Source organism: Arachis duranensis, chromosome 2 (genome assembly GCF_000817695.3).
Source record: "Arachis duranensis cultivar V14167 chromosome 2, aradu.V14167.gnm2.J7QH, whole genome shotgun sequence".
In the NCBI taxonomy this organism is placed as follows: Eukaryota; Viridiplantae; Streptophyta; class Magnoliopsida; order Fabales; family Fabaceae; genus Arachis; species Arachis duranensis.
This window is the reverse complement of record NC_029773.3, coordinates 14,417,741-14,434,421: the sequence shown is the minus strand read 5'-3', so window position 1 is coordinate 14,434,421 and position 16,681 is coordinate 14,417,741. Positions and strand designations below refer to the sequence as shown.

The 16,681-nt window shown below is 33.9% G+C and overlaps 1 protein-coding gene across 1 annotated transcript; it reads right to left on the bottom strand.

Annotated features, from left to right (window-relative positions):
- Positions 1–680: 680 nt before the first annotated feature.
- Positions 681–6,603, bottom strand: LOC107473697 (uncharacterized). The gene is made up of 3 exons (XM_016093283.1): positions 5,955–6,603; positions 3,763–3,850; positions 681–780 (listed from the first exon to the last, which is right to left on the bottom strand). Exons 1-3 carry the CDS (start codon positions 6,601–6,603, stop codon positions 681–683), a joined length of 837 nt encoding a protein of 278 aa, XP_015948769.1.
- Between the last annotated feature and the right edge of the window lie 10,078 nt (positions 6,604–16,681).

Genomic DNA, 16,681 nt, shown 5'->3' with positions numbered 1-16,681 from the left:
CGCCACGTGTCACAATGCTATTTGTCCATGTGTCATCCACTATGTCTTCGTTAGATGTGCACCAAATTGGTCCATTACTTTGTATCAAATGACTCATTTTAATCCCTGAAATTAAATGTCATGTACCAAATTAGTCCATTCATCAGTTTTTCTCATTTTTTTTAAATTTAACATTCTCAATTTTTTTATACACTAATTTTAATTATATTTTTTATTATACACATTTTTATAATAAATTTTTTAATTAATAATTGAGTATATACCTATTTTGGTCCTCAAAAAATTTTAGATTGGACACTTTAGTCCCTAACTAAAATTAATTATTCGATTGGTCCCTAACAATTAATTTCGTCATTCATTTAGGTCCTTTACTCTGTTAATTCTAACGGAGGACAAAACAGTCCCTGACAACTCTAACAGGGGACAAAATGATCTCTGATCTCTTCTGTTCAAAAATGATACTGTTCTCTCCCAATTTCCATCATATCTCGCATAACACGAACAATCTAACACTGTAACTTCAAACTACACAATGCACACTCTATAAATTTAACGTTCACAAGGAAAAAAATTCTCAACTTGTTCTCAACCAATTCATACTCAGGAAACTAATGTCTATGTCTCTCAACTAGTTGTCGTCTTTGATGGATCCCATGAATCTAGACAGCAAGTCTGATTTGTTAAGACTCGTCATCGTCGTTGCTATCTCCCTCCTCCTCTGCCCTAACATCTCCATGACCACATTGTCCATCACTCCGATCGCTTCCTTCAGCTTCTTCTCTGAACCAATGTTCAATAATCGCATCAGTTTCCATATGAGCGGCAACGACGACATTACTCGTTGTAATAGCTTGGATGCGAGGTTGAAGTTGTCTGTCAACTTGGACTCCGAGAAAGAAGGAATGAAGCACTCAGTGTCTATTTCAATTGAAAATTTGCATATGATGTCGAAGGAGAATCTTTTCATGATGTCCTAATGTCCAAACAATCTATATTGCTTGCCGGAGAGTGGAGAAAGACGTGCCCTTGGAGTAGTTGTGGAACTTGGTCTTGAGGATATCGTGAACATTTTTGGGGTTGGAGGTGATATTATCAGACTTAAAAGTGGATGCTTTTGGTGGGTGAAGTGCAGAGGAGGTGGATGTACCAGTCACAAAGATTTAGGAAGTGGTGGTCCATGACATGTTGAGGTAGGTGCGACACGTGTGACAATTACACTATGGCTTAATCTTGGAGTTAAAGAGGAGGAAAGAAAAGATGAAAAAGAAGGCTGTGAAGGTTAAAGAGAGTATGAATGTTAGGGTTATGCAAGATATGATAAAAATTGGGGAAGAACAGCGTCGTTTTCAAATAAAGGGGTCACGGATCATTTTGTCCCTTGTTAGAGTTGTCATGGATCATTTTGTCCCATGTTAGAGTTTTCAGGGACCTTTTTGTCTTTCGTTAGAGTTGACGGAGCCAAGGATCTAAGTGACTGACGGAAGTAATTATTAAGGACCAATCGAGTAATTAATTTTAGTTGGGATTAAAATGTCTGGTTTAAATTTCTTTGAGGACCAAAATGGGTATATACTCTTAATAATTTTAACTTGTATCATTAGAGCACATATTAACTAAAATCAAAACTTTATTATTGCCTCTTGTGTTTATTTGTATCTGTTTTAATACTGTTTAAGTTATGGTTACAATAAGTACTTATATTGATTAATAGTGTAATATATGAAAAAGCCACCTAGTTAAGTTATAGATAAAATGAATTATTATAATCGACAATATAAATCTATCTTATTAATTTAGTAAGAAGTCAATTATATGGAAAATCAGACATTTTTAAAATGGATGAGAATAATAAATTTATATTAGTTAACAAGTGCCTTATCAACTATTCTTAAAATATTTATTAAAGTGTTAAATATTAAAAAAATTGTATTAAGGAATATTATTATACTCTTAACTTACACTCTTTACTAAATCAATATCAATATCTCACATAATTATTTTAATAAATATTATAAAAAAAATTATATAATTAAAACTTAAATTTTAAAAATATTTTATAAAAATACTTGTATTTAAATAACTTGTGAAAAGTTAAAATTAAAATTAGTGTATTCAAATATATAATGAGAATTTTAAATTTATAAAACAAATGAGAAAAAACTAATGAAGGGACTAATTTGGTGCACGACATTCAATTTTAGGGACAAAAATGAGTCATTTGATGCAAAATAAATGACAAATTTAGTGCACATGTAACGATGACATAGTGGATGACACGTCAACAATAGCATTGTGACACGTGCCATAACCATCCACGTCAGCATGCCACGTGTCGTTGACTGACACATCATCATATTGTTACACGTGGCCAAACCATAAGGTGACACATGTCACCAAAGGTCCACGTCAGCGCGTTGTTAATGGAAAACAAGTCAATGACTAATACGGTGCAATTTTTCCAATTTTAAGGACGTAATTTGTGCAATTGAAATCTCAGGGACGATTTTGGTACACAACGTCAATCTCAGGGACCACTATGGGAATTTTATCTTTCCATCCTCTTCTTTCTTAGATTAAATCCCTTCCAGCACCCCTTTCTTCTTCTTCTTTCTTTCTTCTCTTTCCTTTATCCACCACTATTCCTTTCAGACGTTGTTCCGGCACGGCCACCCTCTTTTCTTCTTTCTTCCTTCTCCCTTCCACCTTTTAGGCACTATTTGTGAAGATGACACTATTTGTGAGGAAATTTTGAAACCTTCGAACACTGCTTTTTTAGATTTTAGACACTGTCTATTGTGCCATTTTCAGTGTTTCAAAAAGTTAACAATTTTCATTTCTGATAAAATCCTAATTTACTATCTAGATTACCCACTTGCAAATTCTCAATTTTTGAGTGAAGTTAGCATTAGTAACAAAAATAATAGATTTAGATCCCTTTAAAGAAGTTGTCGATGGGTATTTGGAGCACAAAATCCTTTGTGAAGGTACTTACAGAATTGTATATAAAACTATTGATACTCGCGTAATTTTTTTTTTACTGTCTTTTGCTATCTGATTCAACTTTTAGACAAATTTATTGAAATTTTTTAGTGGAAAGAACGATTTATTGTATGTTCAATTTTTTGGGTTATGAAAATTGGATTTTTTTTTTTTAGTTTATGCAAAGAAATTTACTAAAATCAAAGAAAAATACATATATGAATTTTGATTAATGTTTGATAAATTGATCAATTATATTATAAAGAACCTGTTAAATATTGTGTTGTCTTGAATAATATTAATATTTATAATTTATTATTTTATCCAGTACATAACTATCAAAGTAAAAAATTTTGTATTTCTGTCTGAATTCATATATAAACCAAACATAGTCTAATTGTACTATTGAGAATTTGAGATGCATAGCCAAAATTAAATTTATATTTAAATTCAATGGCTAAAAATACTAATTTTTGAAACTATGATATATTTAAAATGCATCCTATTTTTCCATTGCAAAGAATATGCAATGTACGTTTGGTAGATATAAAATATATCATAAAATTAGAAATAAGAAAAAACATGAAGTAAGGGATCTATCTAGCCACATAATTAAATATCTTCTTTCTTTGTATCATAATATTTGTTATAAATATTATATTGTGTATAAATCACATTATTATTTAGTTATATCACTCTGATAGCAACCATCTCTCTCTCTCTCTCTCTCTCTCTCTCTCTCTCTCTCTCTCTCTGCATTGTTCGATTTTCCAAATGGCTCACCTTCTCCACACTCCTTTCATTCCTTCTTCTTCCTCCTCCGCCGCCCTCCGCCGCAGCTCGGCCTCCTCGGGCACTCGTAGGCCTCCATCTGCATTATTGGTTTATGAGGTAATATTCTAAAATCAATATTTAAAAAGAAGAAAGAATAATCAGGTATATTTTAAACAATTACTCTAAATACTTTATTCTTCTCCTCTCTCTTTATTTTATCTTATTCTCTCTCAAACCATCAGTTATTTATAGAGGTATATTATTGAAAAATAATTGATAATTATTGTTCATATTTTCTGAAAAGAGTCAAAAGATAGTCTTTTCAAAAAAGAAAAAAATTAATGGAAACATCGATTATATATTATATCCAATAAGAGGTGGTAGCGAAAAATCCAAGGTTGTGGGTAGACAACATAAATAATTGCCTTTTATTTTTCTCTACCAATTAACCTATAAGAAAATTTCTCAAAATTTTAATTATATAATAAAATTAGGGTTTGAACATATATAAAACACATGCTAATGTTATTATTAATAAAAAAAATTTATTAATTTATTTTAATAAATACACAATAAATATATTGAGAATTTAAATTTTATATTTTTCTATAAATATTTTTTTAATTAACAATTTTATCATGTGTCAGTGTATATATTTGCTAGATTCATTTAAATATTACTAAAAAATAAATAAAGAAGGACATTTTAAATTATGTGTATTAATATAATTTATTTTATGACAAATTATCTTAAGGACCAGTAAGATTTAAAAAGCTGTACATAAAAACAATATTGTAATGACCAATCATATGAGGTGTATATTAAAATTCACTACTAAAATCAATTATTAATATAAAATATATATTAAAATATAAAATATGCATTAAAAATGAGTTAAACATATATAGTTATACAATTAAATATATCAAATGATACTTACTTAAAAATAAAAATAAATTGTATTTTTTGTTAATATCTCTGTATCTTTTTTATTAAGATAGATACAAAATATACTAATTTAATGTTTTTAAACACAATGTTTTTATTTATATCTCATCTATCAAATATAATTTTATATTTCACTGTCTCTGTTTCAGTGTCCTATCTCTATAAACAAACGTAGCCTAATTGAGTTAAGAGGAAATGGATCCTCTGAATTATTAAGAAAAAAATAAGAGTGTAAACTATAATTTTTAATCCTTCATTATTCTCTCTCATATTTATTATTAATTTCACTTATAAAATTAATAATGAGAGATTATATTTTACTCTTTCAATTGTTAAAAAAATTAAAAAAATCCATTCCCGAGTTAAGACGTTGTATTCCAATCAGGATTCAAAATTTAGAAACGCATTTAATTACAAATGTGGATTGTACCTTAGCTAAAATGGGGAATACTGTACACATGAAGTGAGGAAAAACGTTGAAGTGAATAATGCGTTGTTAAGATTTAGCTTTCATATGATTATTAATTTATTATGCATGTTGTGAGCACCAAGACATAAACAAAAATAGTTGATGTTCCAAGATGTGGGGTGGGTTCGCTTTTACCAACCAAATAATGCACAAGCACCACGTAACATCAAAGAACTATACAGATTATGCAGCACTTGTGGAGTGATGATATCCAAGGGAAAAAAAATGATTGTGTGGAATGGAATGGAATTAAATTGAATCTAGCAATTATGATAAGCTATACTTTACATTAGAACTAACAGAAGGTATATTTATATACACTGTAATATTAGGGGCGGAGTTAGACTAACTATTTAGGGAGACAATGTTTAATAATTTACTAAAAATATTTTATATTACTATTTCTATTGATAAAATAAAAAAATTAAATATATAATTTCAATTAAAGTAAGACAATAATATATAAAAGTTACCACTTACAATTTTGTATCATGAAAATATCATTCGACGTTTTTTTTCTATTTTCAAAATCATCTATAATTGAATTTATGCCGAAAATAGCTGCTAATTCTTTTTTTATATAGATGATCAAATTGTTTGCAAGAAATTCATCGGCCATCTTACTTCTAAGTCTTGTCTTAAAATTTCATTGCTGAAAAAACTCTTTCTATTGTTGCTGTAGACACTGGTAGAGTCAAAACAAGACGTATTAATCTATGAACCATGTGATAAGTTCTTGATTTTCCCGTTTCTTGCAACTTCTTGCACAATTCAGAAAGTGTACCAATGCCTTTCAAATGATTTGGTATATCATGCTGATAATGTTGCAACTGAAATTTCAAAATATTAAGCTCATTAGAAAGAAAGTCAAGGGGATAAAACTTCTCTATTAACTTGCTAATTTCTTCAATATTAAATGATTTGAAATTGTCCTTAGGATCCAAAGCACAACTCAAAGTCAAAAGCTCTATTGTTTGCTCACTAAATCTACTATTCAACTCTTGTATTTGAGAGTCAATTGTTGTCAAGAATACATCTATTCGATAATGATGCTCAACTGTCACATTTGGTTGACGAGATCGACCTCTTCCAAAAATATATTGTGCACTCATATTAGGGACTTCAATTTCATGCTTTTCACAAAAATCTTTAACATTTGCAAGAAAGTTGCACCATCCACCATCTCTTAATTGTTGAAGAAGTAACTTTGATGTAGAAACAATATGCATTGCATTAAGAATATCTTGAGATTGTTGTTGCAGTGCTTGGCAAAGAACATTAGTGATTCCCATAATCTCTTTCATCAAATGCAAAGTGAAAACAAATTCAAATGACAATAATATTTTACTAACACCATAAGCCTCACCTCTTTGTGCATAAGTTGTCCTATCTTCAATGATATTATTGAGAACAATGTTGGTAGCAGTAAACATTTTTACTAAACTGCAAATAGAATTAAAGTGAGAGCTCCATCGAGTATCCCCAACTCTTTGTAAAGTGCTTATTTGATTCGCACCTTTGCCTGTTTCTAATTCATTTTGAGCAACCAAGTTTGCATTTTCAATTGCTTGAGATTCTTGTAATTGATCATGTCTTTTTGAAGAAGCACTAACAATAGTGACAATAGAGTTTAATTGAGTAAAAAATTCATGAATTTGAAGTACCTCTCTTGAAGCTACCACCAATGCTAATTGTAACCTATGAGCAAAACAATGTACATAATATGCTTGAGGAGAATCTTTAAGAAACAAAGCTTGCAAACCATTCCACTCACCCGCATGTTGCTAGCACCATCATACCCTTGACCCCTAATATTTTCAACTTGGAGATTATAATGAGAAAGGACATAAATCAATTCTTTCTTTAAAGTTGTTGCACAAGTATCAGTGACATGCACAAGATCAAAAAATCTCTCTTTAACAAAATCATCTAGAGTAACAAATCTCAAAACAATGGCCATTTGCTCCTTTTTAGATTCATCTCTAGCTTCATCAACAATAATGCAAAATTTGGCATCTCCAATCTCTTCTCTAATTGAATTTCTCACCTTAGTAGCAAGAATATGTAGAATTTCTTTTTGGACATCATTTGTAATATACTTAGCATTTTTTGGAGCATTTTTCAAAACATTCTTTTTCACTCTTTCGTTGTAAGATCCCAAAAATTTCAACATTTCCAAAAAATTACCTCTGTTGCTTGAACTTTGGCTTTCATCATGTCCTCTGTATGCGCAACCTTGAAATGTCAACCATCTAATGCAATCTATAGATGCTCCTAGTCGAATTCGATTATTTTCAATCTCTTCTGATGTTTGCTTATGAAGAAGTCTGCTGATATGTTATGATTGTTTCATCAAATCATCACATGATTTCAACGCCTTATGACGGAATGAGTTGGAACCTTTGCCAATGTGATTCAAAAGATCACATTCTTTTCCACTATTTACTTTCTTCCAATTCCTGAAATCATTCTCAATAAAAATATTTGAACCCGTATTGATTGAAGGTTCCTTAGCAAAAAGAAAGCATGAAAAATAATATATAGCATCATCTTCTATAGAATATTCTAACCAAGATGGAAATAATTTATACCATGAAACTTGAAAGCGACGATGAATTTTATCACCAGAAAATGGATAATTATCAAGAATTGGTTGATTTGGTCCAACTTTAATATAAGCCCGACGGATTTCATCTCTTTGATTTGGAGGAAACTTTCAAATCATTGGTCGCATTCCAGGATCTCTTTCCAAACGAAAAACATCCAGTTGATTTGGAAGAAGTCGAGGACGCTTTGAGCTATTCAATGGAGAACTTGAAATAATGAAATTTGATGACCCCTCAAGTATTGGAGTAGTAATAGTAGAAGCATCTTCATTCTCTTGATCTTTTCTTTTAAAAAATGTATCAATGGTTTTGAACTTACTCATAATTCAAATGGCCAAATAAGTTCCTATAATTAAAAATATATTTAGCAAAAAGTGTAAATTACAACTTAGATCTTTATAAAATATAAAAATTATATTTCAATTCAAAATAAGATATTAAAATTCAGAACAATAATACTAATATTGTAGTATAAATAATATAACCTTGTAATTAAATAGTTAACTAATAAAAAAACTAAATATACAAACTAACATATAATAACAAAAACTTAATTAACAAATAATAAAAAATTAAGTAAATAACTAAATATATAAAAAAAATTAGACAAGACTAACAGAAAAATAATAATAGAAAAGTTAATAGTTCAATAATTTTCTTAAAATAAAAAAGAATAAAAATAGAACCTTTTTTGAGAAACAGGAGTGAAGAATCACTTGTTGAATTATTATCTTTTTTTTTAATTTGCAAAAAAAAAAAACAAGAGTCAAAGAGGTAAAAGATAAGAAGATTAAAGAGATAAAAAAAGAAGAATAGAAAAAGTCAAATTGTTACCTGCAAAGTGAAAATGAAAAGTGTAGGAACAAAAAGAGGGATTGAAAAAATATGCGAACAAAGAAGAAGGGGGCTGGGTGGCTGGCAAATAAAAAAAGGGGTGGGAATTAGGAATCGGGAAATGGGCTATTAGGAAGGGGGCTGGACGGCTGGCAAATAAAAAAAGGGGTGAAAATTGGAAAATGGGCTATTGGGCTATTTTTTTGTATGAATTAAGGGGGGAGGCCTGGAAAGTAATACGAAAAAAAAAGGAAGGGGGGCTGGGAAATAAAAACAGGAGGGGCTAGACTTTTTTTTAATGAAAATTAAAATTTGGGGGGGGGGGCATTGCCCCCTTTAATAGTATGTACATCCGCCCCTGTGTAACACCCTACCATATAGAATTTTATGCTTAAGTTATAATTTTAAGATGGCAAGGTATTACGACCTCTAAAATAAAATTTAGTACGTATAGTAGTGCGAAAATGAATATAACTAGGAGCCTTTGAGAAGGGGTAAAACAAAATCGTAACTCGAAAGCACAACACTCCGATCGATAACGTAACGAGATGCATAAACGATAAGCCATTGCAAGATTATATATATAAAGGAGTGCCAAAAACATGAATATCTGTTCATACCCTGGGTCGAGATGACCGAGTCGGAATGTTCAGTAACAAAGCGACCGACCTCTTTAGGTCAAACGGACCGACTTCTTTACGAAGAAGTCGGCCAAAGCGATAGGAAAAGCCCAAAGAAGGGCCCAACTCAAAGAATACGACCCAGATCCAAAGGCAGCCCAAGCCGATAGAGACAAGGGCGGTTCCATGGAAGATAAGCTGACCTCAACAAGAGATAAGATAAGATAAGATAACTAACTTATCTTATACACTGGAGCACCCAGGTATAACTCATACTTTGATTCTACTCAATACCTGCTTAATACCCTTGCTAACTTAAGCATCGGAGTCCCTTGCAGGTACCCCCACCCTTTGGTGACAAAGGATCAGCAGCACTCTCAGTTCCACAAGTCGGACACACCAGCTCCGGCCACTATACGCCTGTCGGACACTTCGGCTCCGACCAACCCAGAAGATCTCGACCGAGATCGACCTACAGCTTCAGGTAACCCTCGGAACAATATCAAAACTCAAAATCCAGTTGCAAAGATAACCGGTCCGAGCATAGAAAATATATACATGTAAATAAAATGAGAAACCCTAAGAAACTCAAAGGGACAAAAATACAAAACCTATTCTCCAAAAACCACCTCTAAGAGGAGTCATCACAGTTTATATTATTAGTGGAGATAACAAGTATCTAGCAAAACATATAAACTAAAACAGAGTCCCGAGAACAAAGGATCTTCACTAATCCAGAAGTCTCCAGTATGCTTCAGCGATGAGCCTCACGTCCTGCATCTGAAAATCACAAAATTCGCATGGGTGAGAACCGGAGGTTCCCAGCATGGCAACAGTTCCCACATATTTAACATGTAATATCTTGGAAAAGCCGAAGGCAATCCTAGAACTTCTACCAGATAAATTAAAACTTATAAACAGTCTAAACCACAAATGGCAACTGACTAAAGATCTTCAGTCTAACTAATACTTCCTTTTCCAAATCCTTCAGACCTCCCAACCACCAGCAGGAGTATAATGTGGCAAACACAGTTATATCAGACAAGTGATATACAAATAGGAAGCAGATATAACATTTAGACAATTAGCAAGTAATATGCAGACAATTAGGCAATCTCAAACAATTCACATAATATGCATATGATGTATGCCTGTCCTAATGGCTGATGAGTCTCATCTGTCAGTTACAAAGCCAACCCGACAAGTCCCGGTAGCTAACCGTTGGACTGTCCCTTTGTCGTGCATCCCCAACTCGAGTTATACTCAACATAAATCACAGTTCATATCCAACACCCTCACTGGTGTATATTCACGGGGGCGAGCTCATCCAGAACTTTCACAGTGTCCGGCCACACTTACGGCATAGGGTCAGCAGAGTATCGAGTCTCCACCTGGAGCACGTGGTGGCTAGCCACCACTTTCACCCAGGGAAACTCGTATCTCAAATAGTGGAAGTGCAACAATTCACATTTCAATCAATAAGCATATATGCATTTCATACTCAGCCATAATTCAATAATGGCTCCGCCGTAACTCGACAATAACTCAGCCATCCAACTCATGGTTAAATTCATAACCACCAATTCATTAACAATCACAGCCTTTCGGCCCATGGCACATAAAGCACTTCCACCGCCATCCTTCGTATCTCATACGATCATATTTGATCATCATTGATCATTAATTATCCCATTCCTTCATTCACAAGTTACCACATCCCCTAACTCTTTTCCCATCGCTAGGCATATTATAATAATTTAAGACATAAGGGGTGAGATCAGAGGCTTAGAAGTATGAAATTTGGCTTTTAAAACTCAAAAATAAACTTTGGGATGAAAATAGGGTCACCCGTGCGCGTCGCCCATGCGCACGCATGGAAAGCCAAAAGTGCATCGACACGTATGCGTCGCCCACGTGCACACGTGGATGGAAAAACAGCCAAGGGACACCTACGCGTTAGCCACGCATACGTGTGGTTGCGTTTGTGCCCTACGCACAAGACTAGCACAATTCTCGCACAACTCTTGGAAAGTTGGCTGGGCATTTGGTGTAGCCCATCGACGCGTACGCGTAGGCCACACGCACGAGTGGATAGTGAAAACGATGCGTACACGTCAGTCACACCTACGCGTGGGTGCGCATTCTGCCAAAAATTTTTCTAAGTTAAAAGCTACAGAATTCATAGTTTCAAACCCCAATCTTTTAATGGGCATAACTTCTCCATTTCAAATCATTTTTTCCCGTTCTTCGAACGGCATAAACATCCCGAATCCAAATTCATTTCTAAACAAGTTTGGCACAAAACGGAGATCCGGAGTTCAAGTTATTCTCCGTAAAAGTATGCCAAAAAACCATATTTTCATACAAAACCACAAGTTCCATTTTCAAAACAAACCAATTTCAACCATTTTTAAAATCAACCAAAACATGCCAAAATCACTTCAAGCCTCCTCAACTCCTACATTAACATGTTTATCAACAATGACAAAACACCATCCCATCATTTTAATCCATTTCACTAAAATAAAAACTTCAAACATATTTTCATGTCATATACTCTTTCTCATCCCTATTCCCAACAACACCATATCCAATCAACCATCATTACATATAATCAATATCACCCTCACCATCAACATGGTTTCACCCACAATTCAACCTCAATCAATCATCAAGCATATATCAAATATGCATAATTCTCATACATCATACCATCAAAACATCAATATTCATAATCATATATATGACCACACAATATATCTCAACCATTCAACAACCTCAATAATTCAATCCCTATCTTAGGTCCTTTAGCCCAAGTTTTTCCCACCATATTACATTTTAGATATAGGAAACCGAGACCATACCTTAGCCGATTTTCTCCGCTCAACCGGAGCACTTCCAAATCACCTTTCCACAAGCTCTCAAGGTTCCAACACCACCAAGAACGGATTTTTGACACACCAAAGCCCTTCTCCAAACTTTCCAAAATCTCAATCAAACTTCAATATTCACATACACACTTCCTAAGCCACAATTATCATACCCATACACAATATCTCAATACCCAAACATCATAGAACAACAAATTACACTAGAGTTGAGAATCTTATCACACCCAAGGTTCAAGGAGACAAGATTAACATTCTCCTTTAAGAGAGTTGGGTCCTATAACATCAAAGAGCCCAAAAACTCAACACTTTTCACCATGAAATTCAAAATCAAGGCTGGAAATTCGAAGAGCAAACTGTGGCTTACTTCAAGATTGATTGTATGGGTTTTGTAGAGCTCTTCGCGGTGAACGTGTGGCCGCAAACAGTGCGGCAATCGAAACTCTAGATCAAAAGTTATAACTTGAGAAAGTGTTCTTCCTCCATTCCTACTCCATTTCAGCGTGAATTAGTGTGTTGTGAGGAAAGAGAGTACTGAAAATTAGGGTTTTGGTTTAGTTAGGTTGGGCCAAGGGCCCACTGTGGGTCCGGTTGGCCAGATTTGGTCCGTTCGGTCCAATCTTGGTCCGATTTCTACAAATTTGGTATCAAAATTCTCGACTCAATCTCCTCTATCATATTAAGCCATAAAAATCACATTTTTGACTTTCTAGAATAAATTCTCATTTATAGATTAATTAGCCATTAATAAACCGGTTTTACATACACACTCTCCTCAAGTAAAAGATTCTGCATCCAAGTAAAATCATATTGATTATGCTACATATTTATAGAATTTTTTAGAATTCTTATGATCTCATTTCATAAAAATAAATATTTAGATATTATAATAAAAAATAAATTAATTAATTAAATAACTAAAAATATCTAAAAATATCTGCAATATCTAAAATTTGAAAATATCTAAAAATTATAATGAACCAATTTATGAGATCTATAAATAAGTCATCATGAATTCATTGTAATCAACTAATAAACACATAAAATCTTATTCTCGCCTTAATTTATCAATAATATAATTATCAATCTTCTCAAACCATTCATCCAAAGTGCTCCTTCATGAAAACTATCATTAGTATTTTTACTACACTAATTCGAGTCCATAATACACTAAACCAACATCAATCTATTTCATAAAACTAATAGTGACATCAGAACTATGTTCGGTCATCTATTAGGCGTAGAATCTTTCTTCTTAACTTATCAACTATATATATCTATCACATTATAACTCACTGAAACAAATTTCTTCATAATCATGACAATCTCGACTATAAATATTCTAGTGCCCATATTGTCAGAAGACAATTATAAGAACTGACATTCTCAAATGAAAACCTATCTACAAGTACAAGACTTGTGGGATGCTGTCCTCGAAAGATTCACCATACCAGAGAATCAAATAATACTTTTTGCTGGAGAAAAGAAAAAGTTGAAGGATGAACAATAAAGAAATTATATTACTCTATGCTTCCTCCAATAAGCTTTAACGAAGACAATCTTCTGATGGCAAAAAAATTAGATTTCCACACAAACTAACCGGCAAGTGAACCGGATCGCATCAAGTAATAACTCACAAGAGTGAGGTCGATCCCACAGGGATTGAAGGATTGAACAACTTTAGTTGGGTGATAGATTTAGTTAAGCTAACAAATTATGATTTGAGTGAATTTTAATTGACAGAAGGTAAATTGCAGGAAATTAAAATGCTAGAAGTAAAATACCAGAAACTTAAATGGCAAGAAAGGTAAATTGCTGAAATTTAAAGTGCAAGAAATCTAAAAGAGTTGAAACTTAAATTGCAAGAAATGAAAATAACTGAATCTTAGAATGTAAGGAAGTAGAATTGCAGAATTTAAAGTGCAAGGAAACTTAAATGACATGAATCGTAAAGGGAAATGAGTGTCGGAAAGTAAACAGCAAGTCAAATTAACTGAAAATTGAAATCAGAGAAGTCTAAAATGAAGAAATTCAAGGGAAGTGATTCATCAGGGATTGGAGATACTATAATCCACCATGAATCAATTGAGTCTCAACTCATTTCTCAATCATATGAGTAGATCTATGGCGGATTGGAATTGATTGGATCCCAATTCTTTGGCAATCCAATCTCTCTAATCACAATCAATCTTGCCAATTCCTTGATCTAATTGTCATGAGAAGAGTTAGAGCACATTTCTCTCATCCATAAGCCACACTAACACTCAAGATCACAATTCCTCCTGAATAGTGTTGATCAAGAGAGTAGTGAAGGATAGAGCTTCAATTCTAATGCAAGTGATTCCCCTTCCGAGGCTCACACAAGCACTCATTGAATTAAATCCCCTTTCGGAGAAGATAATTCACAATCAAAACAAAAGATACCCAATAGCTACACAATTCAATTGACAAGAAGAAGAATTTCATTGATTCATTGGAATTACAATAGAGCTCCTCCCCCAAATAAATTTGGGATTTAGTTCATCATATCTCAAGTAAAACCAGGAAAACAGAAAACTACAGAGAAGTGTTCAAAGGAAAAATGCAGAAGAAAATACAATTCTAGATCTAACAAACTTTCTACTCCAATTCCTTACTCACCATCACTTCTTCTAAATCAAATTCTTTCCTATTTATACACTTTCAATTGAGCCTTCAGATTCTTGGATTGGGCATCTTGATCCTTGTTGGGGTTAATTGGGTTCGCGCCAAATGCAATTGAGGAAAGGAGTGTGCCAATTGTGCCTTTCTGGTATTGAAGTTTAAGTCAACGTTTTCAGCCAAACGTTGAGTCAAACGTTCTTGTGAAAAATTGGATTCTGGTTCTTTGATCAACGTTTGACTCAACGTTAGAGTACCAACGTTCGCATATCCGCACGTACGTGGCATGTACGCGTACGCGTGGATTGCGTAATTTGCCACTTTATGCGTAAGCGTGACCTGCGCTTCTGCGTGCTTGGGGTCAGAATACTCACCCACGCGTGCGCGTACTATACGCATGCGTGTGGATGCAAATCCCCAAATTCTAGTTTTGAAAGCCTTGAGAAGACGTTAGGCTCAGCGTTTGAATGGCAACATTCCCTCCAACGTTGCTCCATCCACACGTGCGCGGCATGTACGCGTGCGCATGGATTGTCAAAATATCAGCTTCCACGTACACGTTGATTTTGTGTGCGCATCGTTATACTTTTTCAAAATGAAGCTTTTTGGAACTCAGATCGTGCACGTTTCCATCAGCGTTGATCTCAACGTTGAAGTGCCAACATTGCTCTATCCACGCGTGCGCGTGGATTGTCAAAATTTCTAATCCACGCGTGAGCGCATAGCATGCGTACGTGTCGCTGCAATTTTTTCATTTTTCAGAAAGCACGTTATATGAACAAAGTTGGGGGTAACGTTGGCAAGCCAACGTTCCCTCCAACGTAGGCACCACTTTTGCGATTGCCTCCCACATTTTAGGTACCGTTGGTGGACTAACTTGGCCACCAACGTTACTTCCTCTGCTTGCTTCTCCCCTGTTTTTTCCTCTTCTTTCTTGCCTCATTCTCTCCTACAATCAATCAAACAACATGCCTCAAAGTTTGCTATAATCTTAAGGTATTTGTAATCATTCATAACATCCATTAAAAATAGCTCAAAACCTTATGAAAAAGCTCAATAATAACCATGTTTACTTAACTTAGGAGATGCATGAATTTCCAATCCAATTGCTTACTTCTTGCTTAAGAAAGTGCATAAAACCTAATGAAAACTAGTGAAAAATGCTTGTGAAACTAGCATAAGTGATGAGCGGATAATTTGTACGCTTTTTGGCATTGTTTTTAGTATGTTTTTAGTATGATCTAGTTAGTTTTTAGTAGATTTTTATTAGTTTTTAGTTAAAATTCACTTTTCTAGACTTTACTATGAGTTTGTGTGTTTTTCTGTGATTTCAGGTATTTTCTGGCTGAAATTGAGGGACCTGAGCAAAAATCTGATTCAGAGACTAAAAAGGACTGCAGATGTTGTTGGATTCTGACCTCCCTGCACTCGAAGTGGATTTTCTGGAGCTACAGAAGCCCAATTGGCGCGCTCTCAACGGCGTTGGAAAGTAGACATCCTGGGCTTTCCAGCAATATATGATAGTCTATACTTTGCCCAAGATTTGATGGCCCAAACTAGCGTTCAAAGTCACCATTAGAATTCCCAGCGTTAAACGCCAGAACTGGCACAAGAATGGGAGTTAAACGCCCAAACTGGCATAAAAGCTGGCGTTTAACTCCAAGAAGAGTCTCTACACGAAAATGCTTCAATGTTCAGCCCAAGCACACACCAAGTGGGCCCGGAAGTGAATTTTTATGTCATTTACTCATCTCTATAAACCCTAGGCTACTAGTTCTCTATAAGTAGGACCTTTTACTATTGTATTTTCATCTGGGTAGCTATCTTCAATCCTTTGATCATCTTTGGACATCTAGTTCTTAGATCATTGGGAGGCTGGCCTCACGGCCATGCCTAGACCTTGTTCTTATGTATTTTCAACGG